Source organism: Podarcis liolepis, assembly GCF_965112155.1.
Source record: "Podarcis liolepis genome assembly, chromosome: 12".
NCBI lineage: Eukaryota > Metazoa > Chordata > Lepidosauria > Squamata > Lacertidae > Podarcis > Podarcis liolepis.
In genome coordinates, this window is record NC_139563.1 from 1,978,256 (window position 1) to 2,003,274 (window position 25,019).

General features: G+C 39.2%; 3 protein-coding genes across 7 annotated transcripts in view; 1 reads left to right on the forward strand and 2 right to left on the reverse strand.

The window, feature by feature from the left end:
- The window catches only part of LOC310689470 (GTPase IMAP family member 2-like), a 153,127-nt gene that overhangs the window by 41,601 nt on the left and 86,507 nt on the right, over nt 1–25,019 (forward strand). The gene's annotated exons all lie outside the window — the stretch shown is intronic.
- Nucleotides 1–25,019, reverse strand: part of LOC310689330 (GTPase IMAP family member 8-like) — a 100,673-nt gene that overhangs the window by 28,302 nt on the left and 47,352 nt on the right.
- The window catches only part of LOC310689232 (uncharacterized protein), a 42,146-nt gene that overhangs the window by 13,795 nt on the left and 3,332 nt on the right, over nt 1–25,019 (reverse strand). For all 3 annotated transcript variants that reach the window (XM_083466641.1, XM_083466640.1, XM_083466639.1), the window contains one exon: nt 20,767–20,899. In XM_083466641.1, the coding sequence (XP_083322767.1) occupies nt 20,767–20,863 (97 nt within the window). In that variant the 5' untranslated portion in view covers nt 20,864–20,899. The remainder of the gene's footprint in view (nt 1–20,766; nt 20,900–25,019) is intronic.

The following is a 25,019-nucleotide window of genomic DNA, read 5'->3' on the forward strand; positions in this document are numbered from 1 at the left end:
CAATTCATTGATCTGGTGGTAATGTAACCAATTTATTTTATCCTTAATTTGGTCAAATGGTTTTAATTTAATTTTTTTATATAATATTTATTAAGTTTCATAAACAAATTTTAAGCAGGTTTTAAACATAAAATACATTGTCAGGGAACTACCATCGGAAGGAAGGGAGGTGAAAGGGCTCACACAGGTTGGGAGAGACTCAGCAGCTGAAGAGGGAACCAGCAGGGGGAGAGGAGGTGAGCTGAGGGAAAGTGAGCAGGAGGGATGGCTCAGAGACACCTCCAGCGAAAACAGTGGGGAGGTTTCAGGACCTCCTGTAGGGACACCCACTCCTCGCCGGAAACTGTCACGCAGAGAGTCCAGAAGACGTGTTTCCGTTAAGGAGCTTTTATGTTGGAAGCGATTCCGAAAGCAACCACTGTCGGAATCTGCTAGCGACTGACGGAGCCATGTTTAAGGGGCTCCGTTACAGACAGAGGTTTGCAAACTTGACCAAACTCTGAGGGACTTGGATTTTACGCACAAGCAGCTCATTGTCCCATCACAGCATTCCGACAGTGGTTGCTTTCGGAACTTGGCCTCCATATTGAGCTTTTTCTGAGCCTTCGCCTCCATTGGTGACAACCACCTTGGGATTCTGTTTTCAAGTAAGTCTTTGTATCTTGTCCAGACATTAAACAATGCTTTCTTGGCATTCTTGGTTTTAATTTAAATCCTTCTTTATCTTCCACTAACAAATCTGAATATCTCAACCACTTGGATTCCATGTTTGACTTTTTCTGGGCCTTTGCCTCTATTGGCGAGAGCCATCTGGCTGTTTTCCTCTCTAAAAGATCTTTGTATTTTATCCAAACATTATACAGAGATTTTCTAATTACATGATTTTTAAAACCATTATGGGCCTTTACCTTGTCATACCATAAATATGCATGCCATCCAAACACATTGTCAAATCCCTCCAAGTTTAAAACATCTGCATCTTCTAGTTGTATCCATTCCTTAACCCAGCAAGGAGCGGCAGCTTCAAAATAAATCTTCAAGTCTGGCAGGGAGAATCCTCCTCTTTCTTTTGAATCCATTAATAATTTGTATTTAATTCTGGGTTTTTCCCCCTGCCAGATGAATCTAGATAACGCTTTCTGCCATTCTTTAAAGCATTTCACATTATCAATAATTGGTAGGGCTTGGAACAAAAACAGCATCTTTGGCAATACATTCATCTTAACCACAGAAAATCGGCCCATTAATGACAATTTCAAATTCGACCAAATCTTCAAATCTCTCTTAATTTCATTCCATAATTTCTCATAATTATCTTTATATAAGTTCAAATTTTTCACTGACACATTAACTCCCAGATATTTAACTTTTTCACAAAGACTAGGCCCGTCTTTTCTTGTAATAATTTCCTTTCCTCATTATCCAGATTTTTCTCTAATACTTTGGTTTTGCTCTTATTTAACTTAAATCCTGCTACCTGCCCAAACTCCTGTATCATCTCCAGTGCTTTTACTGCACTGGGGTCTGGATCTTGAAGTGTCAACACCAAATCATCATCAAAGGCTATTAATTTCTATTGTTCTATACCTATTACTATACCTTTAATTTGTTCTTCTTTTCTTATCATACTTAACAAGACCTCAAGGACCGAAATAAACAGCAGAGGGGAAAGTGGGCACCCTTGCCTGGTACCTTTCTCAATTCTAATTTCCTCCGACACCACATTATTTACTATAATTTTAGCTTTTTGTTCATGATAGATCGCATTAATACCATTTAAAAAATCCTGACCCACGCCAATACTTTCTAAATTTTGTGTCATAAAACTCCAAGATACATTGTCAAAGGCCTTCTCTGCATCGATAAACATTAACATTGCTTTGCAATTTTTTCTTGCTTCTAACTTTTCCAGAATATCTACTATATTTCTTATGTTGTCTTTCATATGTCTACCAGGCAGAAAACCTGCCTGTTCCTTATGAATATATTCTGACAAAACCTTCTTCAGCCTATTGGCCAATATGTTAGCAAAAATTTTGTAATCCACATTGAGTAGGGAGATTGGTCTATACTTTTTAACATTGGATCTGTCTTGACCTTGTTTTGGAATCAGAGTAATATAAGCTTCCTTCCAAGTTTCAGGTGCTTTGTCCCCTCCTATACTCTTGTTGCATGTAACCCAAAGTGTTTGTAACCTGAGGTGTTTGTAACCTGAGGTACCACTGTATTGGTAACTGACAGTGTTCATAAGTATAAACTTTGGTATTGGTATTGGCATAAATTTGTTGATATTGAGTGGGAAATCTGTGGGGATAAAATTAATTGAGGGAATAATAGAGAGTACGAAAGGTATTTTATTAAAATAAATCTTGAAATAAATATTTAAGGTTACCAAAAATAAATAACAAGGGTAAAATGGCAGGATAAAATAAATTATGATTAATTCAGCTGAGTTTAAGAATGGGGAAAAGAAAAGAGAAAGTAGAGATTTCTAAATGGGCAAAGGAGGAATGAATTATTGAGAAATTAATTAATAACTTTCATGGAATTCCAAAATAAATCAGAGCCAGTCTTTTGAAAGGCGGGAAGGAAAGACCAATAAAAACTGATCAAAAGGATATTTGGGACATTAAAAAAATATGAGATAAAGGATTATAAGATGGTCTCAAAGAAAATACAGACAACAATAGGATTAACCTTGACACCAGGCATGCAAGTGAGGAGACCCTCAATGGCAGGTGACCCAAATGCAGACATTTAGGAATTAATTTTATTTATGAGGAAAGAACCTTGTGACATTAAATCATTAGATTACAATATTAAAGCACTAGATGATAAAGTGGAAGCAATGGGGAGTAAAATAGAGAAAAATTCAATTTAATATTAGACCTTTCACAACAAGTGAAAGAATTGACAACAAAAAACAAAGAGCTAGACAAGGCAGTACAAGAACTTAAAACCAGTTTTTATTAACTTTGTTTCAACTTTGGGGAAAGTTCTGCAAGTTAAAAAGGAGCTGAAGGATCCTTTCATTACATCTGAAAACTTTTCTTTGAGACACTGCTATACTCCCTCTAGAGGATTGTGGATTTATGAGGACTTCCGGTTAGCGCCATCGTCTAATGGCGGGTTTCCCTCGGGGCTCCTGAGGGAGATCTGCTTCGCGGGTTCGGGTCTCGCAGCTACGGCGAAGCGGGGACCCCTAAGAATTACAGGCACGAAGCCTGTGAACCGGAGACTCGGCGGGCACCTTTGCGCCCCCCCGAAGTTGCGAAAGAGCCTTTTTAAAGGCTCCGGAGCGGCAGCGGGTGTGTGGCGCGGTGCTGAGAGTCGCTTGTACCCAGCCTGCGAAGTGAAGCCGCGTCGCCATTGACGGAGAGTGCTGACTTCTTCCTTCAATTTGGAGCTAAAAGAGACTACTATCCGTGAGTAGGAGAAGGACAATATAATTTGAATTTGGAACTAAAAAATTGAATTCGGACACTGAGACGGGAAAGGATTAAAAGGAAGTCTGCCTTCCCGCTCTGCAGCAAGATCAAAGCAGAGGACTAGTAAGCTTTAACTTTGAAGTTTTCTTTTGGAATAAGAGATCCATCGTGTTAGAGACTGAGACCTTCCCCCCACGGGCAGGAGTGGGGGGAAAGAAAGACATTGAGTTGGAATCCTGCCTGTTTTTTAAAGCTATTGACAATATATTGCAGTATCTTGACTCTGGAACGGACTGCCGGAGAAAGAAAGCCGGCTGTGAACTGTGGCAACAAAGTAATGAGGTGTTTCAAATTGAGAGACATTCTTTAAGTACGAAGATACACTTTCTCTGGAATTGTGAGGATTAAGTGGACTTTGTTTCAATCCGGTGAAACTAATATTGTGGTCCTTTGCAAAGACTTGGAAATTTGTGGGACTTTTCTTTTTAAAAGAAAATCCTCCATATTAGAACTGCACGGACAGTAATAGATATTTTCGCCCCCTGGAGGAGATTTGGTTGGTTTCAGCAACAAGTGAAGTTTAGTCTGCTGAATTACTGGGAAAGAGAATTCGGACTGTGGGAATGACCTTGGCTCTAAGATAGTGGTATGGCAAATGAGCAAGACAAAGGAGAGCCACAGGAGAAAACTCTGAGATCTGGCAGACAATACAAAATAGACACATTTATGAAAAGAAGGGCTTCTGCATCTGGGCCATCTGGAGCAAGTGCTAACCCACAGGAAAAGACAAAAGTCATGTCTGAGGAAGCACTTTCGAAAGCACTGAGTAAAATCAATGAATCTTTGGACCAGTTAAAAAAGCAAGGAGCGGAAACAAGTAAACAAGTTGCTGAAACAAATAAGACTGTTGCTGAGATATCAGGGAAAATAGACTTAAATACTAAAAGTATAATTGATTTGGGAAATAAAGTTAACACCAACACAGAATCAATTGGGAAACTACTTGAGGAAGCATCAACTACTCGAAAGATTGCTGAAGAGGCGAAAGAAATTGCAACGGCTACTGACGAAAAATTTTCCCCAGTTTTTAGGAAATTGGGAGAACATGATTTGGCATTGTCCATGATTGAAATGCAGAGGAAGGAGAGGAATCTTAGGATCCGGGCAATACCTGAGAGTGAAGGAGATAACTTAGTGGAATTTCTAACAAAAGAGTTCTCCGATTTCTGGAAACAGGAACTGGAACAAGAAGAATTTAAGATAGAGAGTGCATTCAGATTGGGTGCAAGACAAAGAAAGAACAAAGTAAGAGACTGTCTGGTAACGCTAAGATCTAGAGAAGAGAGAGATAAAATTTTGAATCTGCACTACCAAAGAACTCTGCGAATTGAAGATTCCTTTGTGGAAATTTTTAAAGATATCCCTAAACATATTCTGGATGCAAGAAGTCAATACAAAGATTTAGTGATACTACTGAAAAAGAACAGCGTGCCCTTCAGGTGGGAATACCCTCAAGGCCTTTCCTTTAAGTACAAAGGGAAAAAAAGGAAAATAAAGGCTGTAGAGGAGAAAGATAAATTTCTAGAGCAACACGAAGAGGATCTCTATAAAGGGGCGGAATCAGGACAAGACTACCCAGGAGGAGGAATTTTGGACAAAGGCAAGCCACGGTTGAGAGGGACACCACCGACAGAGGAAGAAGAGCGACTTGGGGCAGTAGGAGGAGAAGATAAATAATCCCATCATGGCATTGCGACTGTTAAGCTGGAATTGTAACGGTTTGAACATCCCCCGGAAAAGAAAAAGTGTCTTTCACATTTTGAAAAAAGAACAATTGGACTTGATATGTTTACAGGAGACACATGTGACGAGGTCACACAGGAAATTACTTATAAATAAAAGACTGGGTCAAGAATTTATCTCCTCAGATAAGGTAAAGAAGAGAGGAGTGGTGATTTATGTAAAGGAAAAATGGCAACCGAAATTGATTTTCAAAGACGACCACGGAAGATATATAGCTGTTGAAATTCAAGTTCAAGGAGAAAAATTTTTGATTGTGGGAATTTACGCACCAAATGAGGGGAAAGTGGAATTCTTTAAGACACTTCATGAGGCTTTGATGGACTTTATGGACTTAAATTTAATTTTGATGGGAGACATGAATGGAGTTGTTTCAACCAATATGGACAAATCTCAAAGACAGATAGTTACTAAAGAGGGAAGACTACCAAAAATCTTATTTGAAATGACTGACAATATGGATTTAGTGGACATTTGGAGGATAAAACACCCACTTGAAAGAGAGGGAACCTTCTTTTCGGAAGCTAAAATGACTTGGACACGAATTGACCAAATTTGGATAACTAGAGGAACGGCGCCAAGGATAAAAAAAGTGTAAATCTGCCCAAAAACTTGTTCCGACCATAACGCGGTAAAGATGGTAATGAACTTAACAACAACTGGTACCTTCAGATGGAGGATGAATGACACTTTGTTTAGGGATGAGGAATTTTGTAAGAAGGCTCTGAAAATTTTGAAGGACTATTTTGAAATTAACATGAGGACCAATGTAGAAAAAAGAATAATCTGGGACGCAAGTAAAGCAGTCATGAGAGGATTTTTGATACAACAGAATGTAATTAAAAAGAAAAGCCAGAATGAGAGGAAAGAAAGAATCCTGGAAAAAATAAGAGATGGAGAAAAGAAATTAAGATCAAAACCAAAATCACAGGATATTTTGAAAGAAATTAAATTATATCAGACACAATATATGGAGCTGACAAATCAAGAAATAGAATGGAAAATTAAGCAAATGAGACAAAAGACTTTTGAATCAGCGGATAAATGTGGGAAACTGCTGGCTTGGCAAATAAAGAAGAGACAAAAACTAAATACAGTCACACACCTAGAAGTGGAAGGAAGGATCATCTATAAACCAACAGAAATTAGAGATTGCTTCCAGAGATATTTTAGTCAACTGTATAAACAAGGTCCTCAGAGTGATGCAGAAATAGAACTGTTTTTGGAAAAAAACGGACTGAGAAAGATTTCAAAGGAAAACAAAGAAATTCTGAATCACAGAATAACAGAACAAGAAATAGAAGGTGCCATTCAAAAGATGACATTGGGTAAATCTCCAGGACCGGACGGGCTTACTTCCAGATATTATAAGACTCTGAAGGAGGGATTAATACAGCCTTTGATGGAAGTTTGTAATGAGATTTTGGAGGGAAAAAAGGCACCTGACACGTGGAAAGAGGCATTCATCACACTTATACCAAAGACAGAGACGGAAAAGACTCAACTTAAAAACTACCGCCCTATTTCCCTACTAAATGTGGATTACAAAATTTTTGCAGACATTTTAGCAAAAAGGTTGAAAATAGTTTTGATGGAGGAGATTCGTAGAGATCAGGCAGGCTTTCTACCGAGAAGACACTTATCAGACAATGTAAGGAACATAGTAGATATCTTGGAAATGCTAGAACTGAACATTAATACTAAAGCAGTCTTGATATTTGTGGATGCTGAGAAAGCCTTTGATAATATATCTTGGGATTTTATGATGAAGAATCTCCGGGGGATGGGGGTAGGTCAAGGGTTTCAAAATGGTATAGGTGCGATATACTCTGAACAAAAAGCAAAACTTATTGTAAATAACGTGGTTACAGATGAACTAAAGATAGAAAAAGGGACACGTCAGGGGTGCCCAATCTCTCCATTGCTTTTTATATCGGTCCTGGAGGTGCTGTTGAACATGATTAGGAAGGACCAATTGGTCAAAGGTGTACAGGTCGGAGCGAAACATTATAAACTGAAAGCATTTGCAGATGATCTAGTACTTACTTTACAAGAGCCTGAATCTAGTACAAAAAGAGTTTCAGAGCTAATTCAAGACTTTGGTCAGGTTGCAGGATTTAAGCTGAATAAATCAAAAACGAAAGTATTGGGAAAAAATCTAACATCATTGGAAAAAGAAAGGTTCCAGAATGAGACAGGGTTAACTGTGGTTAAGAAAGTGAAATATTTGGGTGTTAACATGACTTCAAGAAATTTGAATTTGTTTAAAGATAATTATGAGAAATGTTGGAATGAAATCAAGAAAGATTTAGAAATTTGGTCAAATATGAAGCTTTCCTTGTTGGGTCGAATAGCAGTTATAAAGATGAATGTGTTACCTAGAATGTTGTTTTTGTTTCAAACTTTGCAAATATTGGACAAGATGGATTGTTTCAAGAAGTGGCAGAAAGATATTGTTAAATTTGTCTGGCAGGGCAAAAAGCCAAGAATAAAATTTAAGATACTAACTGATATAAAAGAAAGGGGCGGATTTGCCCTGCCAGACTTAAAACTTTACTATGAATCAGCAGCTTTTTGCTGGTTGAAAGAATGGCTCCTTCTTGAGAATACGGACATTCTGGATTTGGAAGGGTACAACAATAGGTATGGGTGGCATGCATATATTTGGTACGACAAGGTTAAAGCGCATAAAGGGTTTAAAAACCACATTGTCAGGAAAGCACTATACAATGTTTGGAATAGATATAAAGATTTGTTGGAAAGTAAAACTCCAAGGTGGCTGTCACCGGTGGAGGCAAAGGCTTCTAAAAAAGTTAATATGGAGGCCATATGGCCAAGATATGGAGAAATTTTGGAACAAGAAGGAGATAGATGGAAATTGCAAAGTTTTGAAAAACTAAAAGAGAAAGTGAGAGATTGGTTTCAGTATTGTCAAATAATGGAAGTGTTTAAAACAGATAGAAAAATTGGCTTCCAGGTGGAAAAATCAAAATTAGAGACAGAGTTGCTAGAACCCAGCACTAAGAATTTGTCAAGAATGTACAGCTTGCTGTTGGAATGGAATACACAAGATGAAGTGGTTAAGTCTGCAATGATTAAATGGGCACAGGATATTGGTCACAATATTTTGTTTGCTGACTGGGAAAGGTTGTGGACCACAGGTATGAAATTCACGGCGTGTAATGCCTTAAGAGAGAACATTATGAAAATGATATACAGGTGGTACATGACCCCAGTCAAGCTTGCAAAAATTTATCACTTGCCTGACAATAAATGTTGGAAATGTAAGGAAATTGAAGGAACATTCTTTCACCTTTGGTGGACGTGCCCAAAGATCAAGGCTTTCTGGGAAACGATCTATAATGAATTGAAAAAGGTACTTAGGTACACTTTCCTTAAAAAGCCAGAGGCCTTCCTCCTGGGCATTGTCGGCCAATTGGTGTTAAAGAAGGACAGAACTTTTTTCATGTATGCTACAACAGCAGCAAGAATACTCATCGCAAAGTACTGGAAGACGCAAGAATTACCCACCGTGGAAGAATGGCAACTGAAGGTGATAGACTATATGGGACTGGCGGAAATGACGAGCAGAATCCGTGACCAGGGAAGAGATACAGCACAGGAAGACTGGAAGAAATTTAAAGAGTATTTAAAGAAATATTGTAAAATTAATGAAGGTTAGGAAAATGCTGGATTGGTTATTAAGGGGTTAAAAGCGGCAAGGGATAATTAGAAGAAAACAATTTTCTTTTTCTTTTTTCTTTTTTTTTAAAAAAAATTAAGTTAAAACTAGGGCAAGGATTTGCTGACAATTGAATTTGAAATTGGAATACAGAAAGGGAAGGTACGAGGAAGTCGTGAAAGTAAGTTAAAAGAAAGTAAACTCTGGAGTTATACATGTTTGTTTTTCTTTTTGTTTATATATGTGTGTATTTGTTAGTATGTTATTGTTATGGTATTGTTACTGTTGTTGTTATTGTATTGTGGTGACTTGTTAAAACTTCATTAAAAATTTAATTAAAAAAAAATAGAGGATTGTGGATTTATAACTGTCTGGGACTTGCCTTTTGTTTTGATTCTCTGCTGCCTTATTGTTTACTCTTTGGAACTGTCTTTCCCATGGGACTGCATACTGCCTGACCTTGGCACGTAGACAGGATTGGAATGAGTGGTACGGGGAAAACAAGACTGGCTAAAACGAAAGCTAAACAACTGGTACAAACAACTTTGACATCTCAGCCACGCAGATCATCTGTCCCAGCTGTTTTAGGGGCACAAGAAGAAGAAGTTGAGCAGACATCTTTAGATGATATGGCTACAGGAGGATCTGCAGCAGTTCTAGAACAAATTTTGGGACAATTGGAAACTTTAAACAAAAAGGCAGATGAGCACTCGGCCAAAATTGACCAAGCTACAGCCAGTATTAGTAAATTGATCGAACAAGTCGCTCAACACACGCAAGCAATTGGGAATCTTCAGGAAGCAAGTGCAGAAAACCGTAAATTGGCTGAGGAAGCCAACCAAAAAGCCGTGGAAGCCAATCAGAAAGTCGATGCGATACAGGCGGATGTAAAACCCTTGCACAAACAAATCAGTGAACAGCAGGCCTACCTGTCTATGATTGAACTGAGAAATAGGGAAAACAATCTCAGATTGAGAGCCATCCCAGAACTTGAACAGGGGGACTTGATTGGCTATTTGACATTAGAATTTTCAAAGTTCTGGGCTATTGAAGAAGATAAGGATTTTAAAATTGTAAGTGCATTCAGACTGGGAAGAGTGGTGAGGAAGGACAGAGCCAGAGATTGTTTGATCATTTTGAGATCCAGGCAGGAGAGAGACAAGATATTGGGCCTCCACTTTGAAAAATACCTGGTTATTCAAGGCATCAGAGCAGAAATCTACAAAGATATTCCGAAACAACTCTTGGACCTCAGATCTACATATACAGAACTAACAAGATTGTTGAAAGGCAACTCAATTCCCTTTAGGTGGGAATTTCCTCAAGGATTATCCTTCAACTTCAAAGGAAAGAAAGTTAAAATTAAAACAGCAGAAGATCAACAAAAATTTGTGAACGACCACGGAGAGGACCTTCAGAAAGGGGTTGCAGGACCAGGGTCTTGGCCACCACCACCGCCCATACCTATACCCTCGGGTCAAGAAGATCAGAAGGAGACGCCACCACAAGGTTAAAAGATTCATCCAGGATGTCTCTGCAGATTCTTAGCTGGAATATAAATGGAGGAAATTCCCCGGAAAAAAGGAAAAGAATATTTCATATATTGAAGAAAGAACAATTGGACATTATTTGCTTGCAGGAAACTCATGTGACTAGGCTCCACAGAAAGGTGTTAATTAACAAAAGACTAGGCCAAGAATTTATTTCATCGGAGTTAAGAAAAGAGGAGTGGTGATCTATGTAAAGGAGAGCCTATCACCGAAGTTTTTATTTAAAGATGAGCAAGGAAGAATTTTGGCAATCGAGATTCAGACCCAAGGAGAAAAATTTTTGATTCTAGGAATATATGCACCGAATGAGGGGAAATCAGATTTTTATAAGAAACTGCATGAGACTATGCTGGAATATTTGGACTATAGCAACATCATTATGATGGGAGACATGAATGGGGTGGTCTCCACAAATATGTCACAAAATCAAAACTTAACAAAAGACGGCAGACTACCTAAAACTTTTTTTGAACTAACTGACAATATGGATCTGATTGACATCTGGAGGACAAAGAACCCCCTAGGAAAAGAAGGAACATTCTTTTCTGAAGCCCATCTGTCATGGACAAGAATCGACCAAATATGGATAACTAGAGGACTGGCACCTAAGACCAGAAAAGTGGAAATCTGCCCAAAAACCTGCTCCGACCATAACACGATGAAAGTGGAGATGAGACTAACTCCAATCGGTTCCTTCAGATGGAAAATGAATGACACCTTGTTCAGAGACCAGGAGATTGTGAAGAAGGCCCAAAAGACTTTAAAAGACTACTTTGAAATAAACTTGAATACTACAGTGGAAAAAAGAGTAATCTGGGACGCAAGCAAAGCTGTTATGAGAGGGTTTTTGATACAACAGAACACGATAAAGAAAAGACTTTGGAATGAAAAAAAGGACAAGATCTTAGAGAGGATAAGAGATGGTGAGAAAAAATTAAGATCAAAGCCAAAATCACAGGAGATTCTGAGAGAAATTAAATTCTACCAAGCACAATATGCTAAATTGATAAACCAAGAAGTTGAATGGAAAATTAAATTAATGAAACAAAGATCATTTGAATCAGCAAATAAGTGTGGGAAACTGCTTGCATGGCAGTTGAAAAAGAGACAAAAATTGAACACGGTTACAAATTTAGAGATAGAAGGGAGAAACATCCAGAAACCTGAGGAAATTAGAAAGTGCTTCCAGAGATACTTTAAACAACTTTATACCCAAGGGTCGCAGAAAGAGACTGAGATAGACCAATTTTTAAAAACTAATGGACTACCAAAATTATCCCAGGAAAAGAGAACAATCCTGAATTATAAAATAACACAACAAGAAATTGAGGGTGCCATTCAGAATATGCAACTAGGCAAATCTCCAGGGCCAGATGGACTAACCTCCAAGTATTATAAGACATTGAAAGACTTTTTGATACAACCACTAATGGAGGTGTGTAACCAGATTATGGAGGGGAAGAAGGCACCGGAATCATGGAAAGAAGCTTTCATCACATTGATACCTAAATTGGAAACTGAAAAGACTCAACTTAAGAACTACCGTCCCATCTCACTCCTAAACGTGGATTACAAAATTTTTGCAGATATTTTGGCAAGTAGACTTAAAAAAGTGTTAAATGAAGTAATTCATAAAGATCAGGCAGGCTTTCTCCCAGGCAGACATTTGTTTGATAACACTAGGAATATTATTGACATTTTGGAACTTTTGCAAACTAATATCAATACAAAAGCAGTGTTAATTTTTATTGATGCGGAGAAGGCCTTTGACAACATTTCTTGGAAGTTTATGAAGAAAAATTTGGAAGGGATGGGAGTGGGACGGGGGTTTGAAAATGGAATAGAGGCAATTTATTCAGAGCAAAAAGCTAAATTGATAGTTAACAATGTGGTGACAGAAGAGTTCAAAATTGAAAAAGGAACACGACAAGGTTGCCCTATATCCCCCCTGTTATTTATTTCAGTCCTGGAGGTGCTTTTGAATATGATTAGGGAGGACTGGTTGGTGCAAGGAATACAGGTCGGAGTGAAACAGTACAAACTTAAAGCTTTTGCAGATGACTTGGTTATAACATTACAGGAGCCAGAATCTAGTACGAAAAGAGTTTTAGAATTGATTAATGAGTTTGGTCGGGTGGCGGGATTTAAACTGAACAAGCAAAAAACTAAGGTTTTGGGGGAAAAATTGACACCTTTGGAATCAGAAAGTTTTCAGAAAGAGACAGAGTTAAATGTGGTTAGAAAAGTGAAATACCTAGGGGTTAACTTGACTGCTAAAAACTTGAATTTATTTAAAGATAATTATGAAAAATGTTGGTCAGAAATTAAAAAGGATCTAGAAACTTGGTCAAGATTGAAACTTTCCTTGTTGGGTCGAATTGCAGCTATAAAGATGAATGTATTGCCAAAGATGTTGTTTCTGTTTCAAACCCTACAGATTGTGGACAGAGTGGAATGTTTTGGAAAGTGGCAGAAAGATCTTTCTAAGTTTGTCTGGTAGGGCAAAAAGCCCAGAATAAAATTTAAAATTCTAACTGATGCAAAGGAAAGAGGGGGATTTGCCCTGCCGGACTTAAGGTTATATTATGAAGCTGCGGCTTTCTGTTGGATGAAGGATTGGTTACTTTTAGAGAACACTGATGTCCTAGATCTGGAAGGGTTTAATAATGCTTTTGGATGGCATGCATATTTGTGGTACGACAAGGTAAAGATTCATAAAGGGTTCAAAAACCATATTGTCAGGAAATCAATATTTACTGTCTGGACAAAATACAAAGACTTACTAGAAAATAAGACCCCAAGATGGTTATCACCAATGGAGGCTAAGGCCTGAAAAAGACTCAATATGGAGGCCGGCTGGCCGAAATATTGGGAAATAATAGAAAAAATCGGAGACAATTGGAGGTTGCAGAGCTTGGAGAAATTAAAGAATAAGGTGCGAGATTGGTTACACTATGCTCAGATTAAAGAGGTTTTTAATTTGGATAAAAAGACAGGATTCCAGGTGGAAAAATCGAAATTAGAGATAGAATTGTTAGAACCAAAGACTAAGGTACTTTCAAGAATGTATAACTTGCTGCTTAAATGGAATACTCAGGATGAGACAGTTAAATCAACCATGATAAAATGGGCTCAGGACATTGGGTATAACATCATGTTTGAGGACTGGGAAAGGTTATGGACCACCGGAATGAAATTCACGGCATGTAATGCCTTGAAGGAAAATATTATGAAAATGATATATAGGTGGTACATGACCCCAGTCAAGCTTGCAAAAATATATCACCTGTCTGATAATAAATGTTGGAAATGTAAGGAGGCTGAAGGGACATTCTTCCACCTCTGGTGGACTTGTCCAAGAGTGAAGGCCTTTTGGGAAATGATTTATGATGAATTAAAAAAGGTATTTAAATATACCTTTACTAAGAAACCAGAAGCCTTCCTCTTGGGCATTGTCGGCCAGAAAGTGTTAAAGAAGGACAGAACTTTTTTTATGTATGCAACTACAGCAGCAAGAATACTTATTGCAAAGCATTGGAAGACACAAGATTTGCCCACACTGGAAGAGTGGCAGACGCAATTGATGGACTATATGGAACTGGCTGAAATGACTGGCAGAATCCGAGATTTGGGAGAAGAAACAATGGAAGAGGATTGGAAAAAGTTTAAAGATTATTTACAAAAACAGTACAAGCTGTATGAATGTTAAAAAGTGCACGACTTAGAAAAATATGGTTCCAGTAATTTGACTATGAGATATAGAAAATTAAGTGATATGAAAGAAAAGATCGAAACTTAAAGAAATATTATGTTTAATCTAAGTTACAACTAATTGACAAAACCACTTTAAGTTTAGAAATACAACATTCGAGAAGTGTTAAATAAGGAATTGAAAAAAGGTAACAATTTGCTGGTATTTTTATTACAGAGAACGCAGGGTAAGGGAGATGTGAGGAAGTCCAGTTAGTCATATAAAAAATGTTATGAACAGTTGTGTTTTTCTTTTTTCTTCTTTTTATTGTTTGTTGGTGTATTTGTATTTGTGTTTTTTGTTTGTTATTTCTTTGGTGAAGGGATTTTGTGTATTTGTTATGTGATTTCTATTTTATGGTTGAAAATCTAATGAAATATTTATATATAAAAAAGGCAAAACACCGAAGCAAGAGGAAATGATTAAAAAAGTGGTGAATGAGCAAAAAGAGACCAAAAACATCAGAAAAAAATAAAAGAAGAGATTATAGAGCTGAAGAAGATACAGGAGGAAACATGGGATGCAATCACTACTCTGGAAATGAGACAACGGGAAATGACTTTGAGGTTTAGAGGTATCGCAGAACACCAGGATGAAAATATAGGGGCAAAATTGATAAAAGAGCTAGCAGCTTGGCTAGGAGTGCAAGAAGATGAGTTGGCATTAGACATCGACAAAGCCTTCAGAATAAAATAAACAGAGCTAGAAATAAAAGATGGCCAGGAGACTGCCCTGTATTTTTTAACTTGAGACTGCTCAAAGACAAAATTTTACAAAAAAGCAACACTGACAAACTAAGAATAGAGGAGAATAATATTATAATATTAAAAGAAATCCCGGCTCATTTATTGGAAAAAAGAGCTAACTATAAAGTACTTGCTGACACTCTAAGAAAAAAATGACATCACCTCCAGGTGGGAATTCCCAGAGGGGATCACATTTACCTACAAAGAAAGAAGGAAGTACTTTAGAATGGTACAGGAAGCAGAAATGTTTTGGAGAAAATATAGGAAAGAACTGGGTGGTGAAAGTGTACAGGAATTAGAAGCGGAAAGAACAGAGTAGAGAAGGGTAGTAAAAGAAAGAGAAAGGAAGCATAAGGAAAAATCAGATTGAAAGAGTTAGTTAAAATTGTTTCTTTTTTGCTGAAATTTTGTACATTCAAAATAAAAATTTATGGATTTGAAATGTATCTCCTGGAATGTGAATGACTTAAATGAGAAATTAAAGAGAATTATAATAGAGCACATACTAAGGGGGGAAATGGGACATTATATGTTTGCAGGAAACCCATGAAGCCAGAAAGCGCAAAAGAGTGTTGATTAACAAAAAATTAGGTTCAGAATTTATCGCCTCAAGAGGGAAAGAAGGGGAATTGTGGTGTATGTAATACCTAAATAGAACCAAAACCGAAGGCAGAATCATAAGGGTTGAAATATCATATGAAAGGGAAAAACTAATTACCATTGGAATTTATGCACCTAATGATAAGGCAGAATTCTACTTTAAAAAGAGGGGGAAATGATGGATTACTACAGCGAAAACATAATACTAATGGGCAATTTTAATGGGGTGATGTCAATAGAACTGGATGGAACAATCAGAGAAAATTAATCAAGGGAAGATAGGGTGCCACTGTCTTTTTTTTCAAATGGTTGAAAACCTAAATTTATTTGACACATGGAGACTCAAGCATTTGAATAAGAAATAATTTACCCGTTTTTCAGAAGCCAAACAATCAGGAGGAAGAATTGATGGGATCCAGATAAACAAAAAGCTAACATTAAAAATAAGAAAGCAGAAATACAACCCCGAGTACTATCAGACCACAACCCAGTAATGTTAGAATTGACATATAATAGGAGAACTAGAGAAAGATGGAAAATGAATGAGGATATACTAAATGATGAATCATAGAATCATAGAATCATAGAGTTGGAAGAGACCACAAGGGCCATCGAGTCCAACCCCCTGCCAAGCAGGAAACACCATCAGAGCACTCCTGACATATGGTTGTCAAGCCTCTGCTTAAAGACCTCCAAAGAAGGAGACTCTACCACACTCCTTGGCAGCACACTCTTCACATCAAAAAAATATAAACATTTAATGATAATTAGTATAAAAAATGGAAAGAAAATTAGGGACGTTTTTGGAAGTTTGTAATGACTGGTGTTTTAATGTATTTTTAATCTTTTGCTGGAAACTGCCCAGAGTGTGGCTGAGAAAACCCAGCCAGGTGTGTGGGATATAAATAAATTATTATTATTATTATTAGTATTAGTATTAGTATTAGTATTAGTATTAGTATTAGTATTAGTATTAGTATTATTTAAAAGATTTGGAAATCTGGAGTAGGTTAAATCTATTGTTATGGGAGAGGATAGCTACGATTAAGATGACTGTGCTACCGAAAATGCTATTTTTATTTCAGATGATCCCAATAATAAGTGGAACAAATTGCTTCAAGGAATGGCAGAAAGAACTGGCAAAGTTTATATGGCAAGGCAAAAAACCAAGGATAAAGTATTAACTACTAACAGAAATAAAGGACAGAGGAGGATTTGCTTTGCTGGACCTTAAATTATATTATGAAGCGGTTTGTTTGTGGTGGCTTAAGGAGTAGATGATCCTTAAAAATACAAGCATACTAGACATAGAGGGCTGGGACAATAGATTCGGTTGGCACAGCTATCTGGGATATAATAAAGTTCAGGTACACAGAGGATTCCTTAATCATATAATTAGGAAATCACTACTCACAGTTTGGGAAAGAAATTAAAAAATATTGGAACCTAAAACCCCTTGGTGGTTGTCACCCATTGAGGCAATAGCGATTAAAAAGAAAAGTATCGGCAGAAACTGGTTAACATACAAAGACATTTTAGAAGAAGAAAACATCCGATTGAAAATAAAAAAATTCAAAGATCTTAAACAAATAGGTGTGTACTGGCTACAATACCATCAGATAAACGAGGTTGTCTGACAAAAGAACAAATGGATTTGATACACAAATATCCAAATTAGGAAAAACTCTTATTAAATAATAATAAGATATTATCGAAAACCTACATATTATTACTAGACTGGAATCTAAAAGATGAGGAGGTGAAAGAGGTGCAGGTTAAATGAACACACAATTTCCTCAATGGGAATATGGGGAAAATTTAAAATTTACTGCATGCTATCTGATAAAAGAAAATTTTAAGAAAATGGCTTATAGGTAGTATTTAACCCCCAAGTAAATTGACCAAAATATACAAAAGCAATAGTAATAAGTGTTGGAGATGTAAACAAATAGAAGGAACCTTATTTCACATGTGGTGGACATGATCAATGAGGAACTAAAGAAAATGCTTAAACAGACTTTTATGAAAAAAATCAAATCATTCCTATTGGGCATTCTTACAGTAAACATCTCAAAGGAATGTAAAAGGGTATTTCTGTTGGGATACTGCCAGGGAGATATAGTCCATCATGGCCCCAAGCCGGCTGCCGGACGATCCATCGATCCCTGTAGTCACGCAGTATCAGCAATAGTGACATGAGTTTCTTCTAGAGCTCATGCACGCTCTATATCAACAGATAAAGCACAGCCAAAAGTTGCACTGCAGGAGAGCATTATTTACAAGCTTTATTCAGTGTTGATCAGAACAAAGAGAGACATGACTGTTCTGCGTCAGAGTCTCCAACAGACTGAGAAATCGAAAGGAACAGCAAAACATAAACATCCTGTGAACAGGAAATATGCAGGCTGTGACACAAACATCCTGCTCCCTTTTAAGGTGGAACGGAAATATCCTAACATCCTCCCCCTTTCCATGTAACCTGTAGTACCTGTGGTTCAACCCAATTGCAACCTTTGTACATAAACCTTAAGTTGTTCTCTGTTAACAACCTTAGACAACAGATCAGCAGGAATTTCATTTCCTGGCATGTAGGACACCTGAATAAGTCCTTTCTGAATACACTCCCTTGCACAATGTAGCTTAATCTGCAAGTACTTGGTTCTTTGCTTGCAACTCTCTGAGTTCAGCAAAGCCAAACACGATCTATTGTCTTGAAACACTTGTATAGGACATTTCACAGACATTCTGATGTCCTTAAACAGTTGCAACAACCATTCACAATCCATGAGTGAAAATGACAGAGCATTGAGTTCTGCTTCACAGGAACTTAGGCTCACTGTTGTCTGCTTCTTGCACAACCAGTCAAACAGGCAGTGGTTGTACATGTAGCATACTCCAGAAGTGCTCGTACCATCCGTGGTGTCACTTCCAAAACTTGCATCTGCAAAGATTTCAAGACCTCCAGTCTTCTGACTGGTGAACCTCAGCCTGTAGTGCATAGTCCCTTTCAAATAGCGGGCTATGCGCTTCAGAGCTTTCCAATCCTGAACCGTAAGATTGTTGGCATGTCTGCTAAGCAGATTACAGCTTACAGCTATGTCAGGTCTTGAACATCTGGCAATGAAATTCAACTTGCCTAGAATGCATCTGTACAGCGTTGTGTCAGAAAACGCTTCAGCAGTACTGTCTACCTGGTAACCTGTCACCATCGGTGTGTCTGCTGGGTTTGCATCAACCAAATTCAACCTGGTTAACACATCAGCAATTTTCTGTGTTTGGTGTACCAGAAAATTACCTGCTTGGTCCCTCTCCACCTGCAGAGAAAGATAGTTGGACACCTCACCAAGATCCTTCATGTCAAAGTGCTCCTTCAGCTGAGCTAGGGTGCTTTGGTAGAAAGCCTGATTCTTCCAAAACATCAGAAGATCATCAACAAAACATAAACAATACAGTTTGTTTTGCCCCTCCTCCTTGACAAACACACATGGATCAGCTTTGCCCTGGTGAAAAGCTAGAGAAAGCAATGTCCCAGTGAGTTTCGTGTTCCAACACCTGGCACTCTGCTTGAGACCATATAAGGATTTCTTTACACGACAACAGTGGCTAGAATGTTAATTGCCAAATACTGGAAAAGTGATAAAATATCAACAAAAGACTAGTGGCAAATGAAGGTGTGTGAATATATCGAGCTAGCCAAAATGACAGAAGCTATAAGAAATTACTCAGGAACAAGGATTAAAAAAGAATGGGATAGTTTTAGAAACTACCTGATCAAACATGGTTCCAAATGCAATACTTGGTTGTGCCTAGATTGCATTTCACAAATACAAAGAAAAAATGAATTGTATAAAGGAATACAGAGTATAGGGGAAATTAAAGAGAAATTTTGAAGCTGTAAAAAGGCAGAGGGAAGTCAATTAGCTTATTAGGGATACGAACAATGTTTAGATGAACAGAGAGAATCTGAATGTAAAGAAAGAAGAAATGAAGAAGTATTTATGTGTATTTTTTCGTATTTTTCTGTGTTGAGTATTATTTGTATTGGTTTTTGTGTTTATTTGTATTTTGTTGTTGTTTATCTGTAATTTTAAAAAATGCAATAAAAATTATTTTTAAAAAAGAAAAAGAAAGTTGTTAAATTTGTTAAGTATCATTCGTCACGAAACAGGAAAAGGGTGCAGATAACTTTAAGGACGTTTTCTATGAGTTCTGGGTGTGGTTTTCCAGGATAATTAGGCACAGCTGGTGATGTGTATAAAGAGAGAAGAAGTTGCAGTTTGCAACTGCCTGCAGAAAGAGAACACCCACATGCTTTGTGTTTGTTGTTTGTATAGCTGTAATAAAACTTGTTTGAGTATTTTACATCAGTCTCGTGGTTCTGTCATCTGCCGCCAGGGAAAATTCACCTCCAATAAAATTATTGGTACAGGAAGCCAACAATGGATTACAGCCTGTCCCAGTGTCCCTATTTTCCAGGGACAGTCTCGGATTTACAGAAGCCACCCCGGTTTACAGTTTTATCCCGAATGTTCCGCTGTCCCTTAGGCTTAGGACATCTCTATTTTCATCAGAGAAATGTTGGAGGGTGTGGAGTTATGTGACCCCTGAGCCAAGGAGAAAAGTAACTGTACAACCTATAGAAGACATCTGAAGGGAAGTTTTTTATGTTTAATGTGGTATTTTTCAAGAAAAAAAAAAGATGCCAGAACTCTCCATGAATGCTTCCCTTGTTCTCTTATAATGCAATTGTGCCCACCTGAGAGGTGCCAGAACTGAGTTCTGGCAGGTTCTGGCTGAATAAAAGTCCTGTTGTTTTTTTACCTACAGTAATAATTGTGGAAAGATGTATTCTTAATGGTCTGCACAGGCCTGGTGGAGTAGAAAGGTTTTCAGCAAGCTTTAAAAAATTGAAACAGAACACACCTGCTGAATCTTTATTGACAGATGATGATTTGAGGAAGGTTAAGGAGCATAGACGCTATCACAGGCAAGAAGACTTCTTTTTAATAAGTGGAAGTCTTGTCCAAATGAAGAGAACATAAAGCAACACAAACGTTGACAAAAGAAGTGGAAGCAGACAGTAAGGGATGTTGAAAATGAATTTGAGGAGCACGTTTAGCACTGAAACTGCACAGTTTGGGCTGACTGCTAATCCTGATGAGAGTAATTTTTGCTTTTCAGCATAAGCTCTTCCTTGCACCAGCTCTACCTGGGATGAGGGCATCTTTACGACAGTCGTACAGCATCCCCAGCTGGAATGGGCGGCCCAGGGCTGGTATTTCAACCGTGTCGTCTGATCTGTCCATGGCTCTGGTCCAGGTTGCTCTCCTGCCTTCACCTCCCTGCAAGAAAGAAGCGATGTGAAGGACTCTGGAAAGACTATTTGGCATGCAAAGTGTGTGGGGAAAGGAGGAAAATTAGTACTACCATCCAAAGAGGGATGCTAACATGCCGTCAAGGCCCCCCCAAAAAGGGAGGTGGGAATGTCACATCATTGGGGGGGGGGTTATACGTTTGTATGCAATAGTTGCACATGTTCAAGAAAGCTTGTGCAACTGATCATTTTCTTGCTTCCCTCCCATCCACAGCTGTAGCAGCTGAAAACTCTATCCTGTGATCCCTCCACCCTGAACAAAGGGGACTGTGTCACACAGAATTGCAGTGGGAGGGGAAATCACCCTGAAACTGGGAAAAGGGATCATGTACCAATGGGGGCTCTGCTTGGACAGGATTCCCAGGCCCAAAGCCAGGGGAATCCCACTGCAGCCCTGTATGGCAGACACTACACTATCCAGGCCCTCTGGAAAGGGTTTGGGGGGGCACAAGGGGTCACAGGAGCTGGAAGGGAAGATCAATATTTTCCATGCACAACCGCTGGGTGCTTCCTACACTGAATTTCCGTTTGGCTGAGAATTGTGCCTCCTGAGAACATTTCGGATGGTAGAGAAATATTCTACCACCACCACTTTTGGCACCACTCTGGCACAGTATTCAAGGAGGCTATCAAAGTGGGGAACTCATACATGCAGCCAGCCAAATCACACAACAGCAACAATAATTATGAATGATGCTGCCATAAATAACAGCGAGATACACAAAGTAGTATTTGGCAGAAACAAACTGCAGTGGAAGCAGCGCTGATCGTGATGAATACAAGCTGAAATGGAAGTTGCTGCTCTCTTATATTACTACTTGTGCTGCACCAAGAAGTTCATGGCACAATGGGAGTCAAATTACTTGTAGAAAATCTTTTGTAGAGGAGCACAGAATTGTAGAGTTGGAAGGCACACCCAAAGGTCATCTAGTCCAACCCCCTGCAACCCACAGGTGAAGAATCCCTGACGGAATCTCAACTAAAGCATCCAGGCCAGATGGCCATCCAACCTCTGCTTGAAAACCTCCAAGGAAAGAGAGACCACCACCTAACAACAAGGGAGTGTGTCCCACAGTCCAACAGCTCCTTCCGTCAGCAGGTTCTTCCTAATGCTCAGCTGGAAAGTCATTCCTTGACATTTGAATCCATTGGTTCAGGTCCTGCCCCCTGGACCAGCAGCAAAGAGCCTGTTCCATCTTCCCTGTGTCAGCCCCTCAGGTATTTCAAGATGGCGCTCATATCACGTCTCAGTCTTCTCTTCTCCAGGCTAACCACACCCAACTCCCCCAACCACTCCTCCCAAAAGCTTGGTTTCCTGACCCTTCATCATCTTGGTCTCCTGCCCCACCACACGTTCCAGCTTGTCAGTATCTTTCTTAAACTGTGGCCCCCTGAACCTTACAAAGTACTCCAGGTGTGTTGGAAGGGACCCCCTAGAGTAATCTAGTCCAACCCCCTGCAGTGCAGGAATCTCAGCTAAAGCATCCGTTTACATTTAACCATTTCCAGCGTCTTTATTAAGACTTTGACTATGTTTCCTGTTCATTAAATGTCTCCCAATACCCTTTTCCATCTGTCTGCAAAACAATTCAAGATTAATCACAATTACCCTGTGTAGCCGAGTCTCTTTTCAGGCATACGGTGCCCACCATAGAGCCCATAACAATTTATTCTTTTCCGTGTTCTGGAACGGACATTCACTACATGCAGTCCCTAAAAGCAGCTAGTTCTGTACTGTAAAAGGCAGTTTAGCTAGGCCATAAACTCAAAAGTAAATGGAATAATCAAAATGATAGTTTTATGAAATTATATTCACACACACACACACACACACACACACACACACACACCTGACCAGAAAACTCTAACCAGTTGTAGTGTGCGATGTATTTACACTGGTGAAAGGAAATCTCTCCCTTTCTGGGAAAGGCTCTGGGTGGGGAGAAACCTTCCTAACAACTGGTCTTGACCAGCTGTGAACTTCCCTGTGCCTTCGCCTCTTTTGCTTTCACTTTACTTCGCAGAGCCCAGTCTGAACTCCCTTCACTCTGCGCACCAGATCCAGCCCCACTTGGAAAAATCAACCAGTCTAGAATGCAGCAGTCAGATTACTGGCCAGGCTATTAATGGGTTGGTGGAAACAGTTGCAGATTTGGTAGGAGAGTGTGGCTGGAATAATCTCCAAGCTGCCAAAAGGGAGAAGAGCAGGGCCAAGCTTACAAGACAAAGCTGCTCATGCTTGCTCCTATTTCTTTCCCTTTTTGTAGAAATTTAGATATCCAAGGAGGGCTTCCTTCAGAGTAGTATCCTTACCCCACATTCAAGGAGACCAGGACCACACCTGACGGGGCATTAGGTACCTCCAGCACCCAGCTGTTCACCCCACCACAGAGATGCCTGTGATATTCTACCAGGGAAGGTCATCCCAACCACCTTCCAGCTTGTCAACCTCCTTCTTAAATTGTGGTGCCCAGAACTGGACACAGTATTCCAGGTGAGGTCTTACCAAGGCAGAAGAGAGTGGGACTATTACTTCCCTTCATCTGGACTCTAGACTTCTGTTGATGCAGCCTAGGATTGCATTAGGTTGGGGTTTTTTTAAACTGCTGCATCTCACTGTTGGCTCATTTTTAGCTTGTGGTCTACTAAGACCCCTGGATCTTTTCTACATATACTGCCAGCAAGCCAGGTGTCCCCATCTTATATTTGTGCATCTGTTTATTATTCTAAGTGCAGAAACTGACATTTTATCCCCATTGAAATCAGTGCTGTTAGTCTTGCCCCAGTTCTTTAGTCTGTAACAGTCATATTGAATATGGATTCTCTCTTCTTCAGTATTAACTACCCTTCCCAGTTCAGAGTCATCTGCATATTGGATGAGCAGCCCTTTCTGTCCAAGTCAACAAACACAAACCCTGGTTAAATGCCAAGACTTTGCCTGTGCTCACAAAATTTGCTAAGGAGATTTCAGGCTTGCTGCCTTTAGCTGCAATCACTATAAACCTTGTCTACATGTTCAATGTATGCCCTGCTGTCTTGTATGTATTCTATATTCATTATGATTTTTTTAAATGTATTCTATATTAACCTTGTTTATGATCGACATTTTTGTATTCACTCATAGGAAGTTTGATTCTTGCTAGATTAGAAAAATAAAATAAACATTAATGCCTACTCTCATCACCTCAGTTAAACAGAGTTCAAGGCAGTACACATTTCAGCAGCACAAGAGATCTGCCAAGGAAATGGGTCCTGCAATTTGCCACCTGCTCTCAGCCTCTCTTCCTGGGCAGCAGACCTTTCATTCCATCACTTTGCAAGGAGGGAAGATTCCTCCTATACAGAGTGGGAAAAGCCAAAGGTGTGAGATAGCAGAAGTGGAGCTGGAGCTGAGTTCCACCTCCGCTCTGATTGCGCTTGCAGAAAGTGGGCAGGGTGCCAACCCTTTGAAGATCCCTCAGTTTCTCTTGACACCCCCAGCTTTCCCCCAAGATGAGGCAAAAGGAAAGGTAGGGCAGAGAGGGAGAGAAAGAGATCTGATGAAGGTCTCCCCCAAATTGCGAGGATTAAGAGCAATCTCACACATGCTGCAGTCTTAAAATAGGAGAAAGGGGCAGAGAGCAGAGAAGAATAAACAATGGGGGATGCCATCAATGACTGAAATACTTTCCCATTAATTGATGGAGACTGGTAAAACAAACCAAGGGAACACACAGAAATGTCCAGGATGCAATAGCCCAGATGGTCCACACCCACCTGCCCCCTCCCTCCTGCAAGGAAGCAGCTGGCAGCAGCAGAGGAGCTCAGCATCTTAGGAGTCAGGCCAGGGGTCCCCCTAGTCCCACCCCAAATCCCAGAAGAGCCTTGCGCTGCAGCCTTCATTCCTTTGCTCCAAGTCTGGGCCATATCAGGATGGATTCGTGGCCTTTCCAAAGAGCCAGAGAGCAGGAGGCGAGGGCATCATCAGCGCAAGATCCCCGTCACCAAGTCCCCTCTGCAATATGCCAGCTGGAACGGTTTGCAGCAGCCATGCAAAAGAAGCCTTTGACAACAAAAGAAGCCGTGACAACTTCTAATGTGCAAACGCG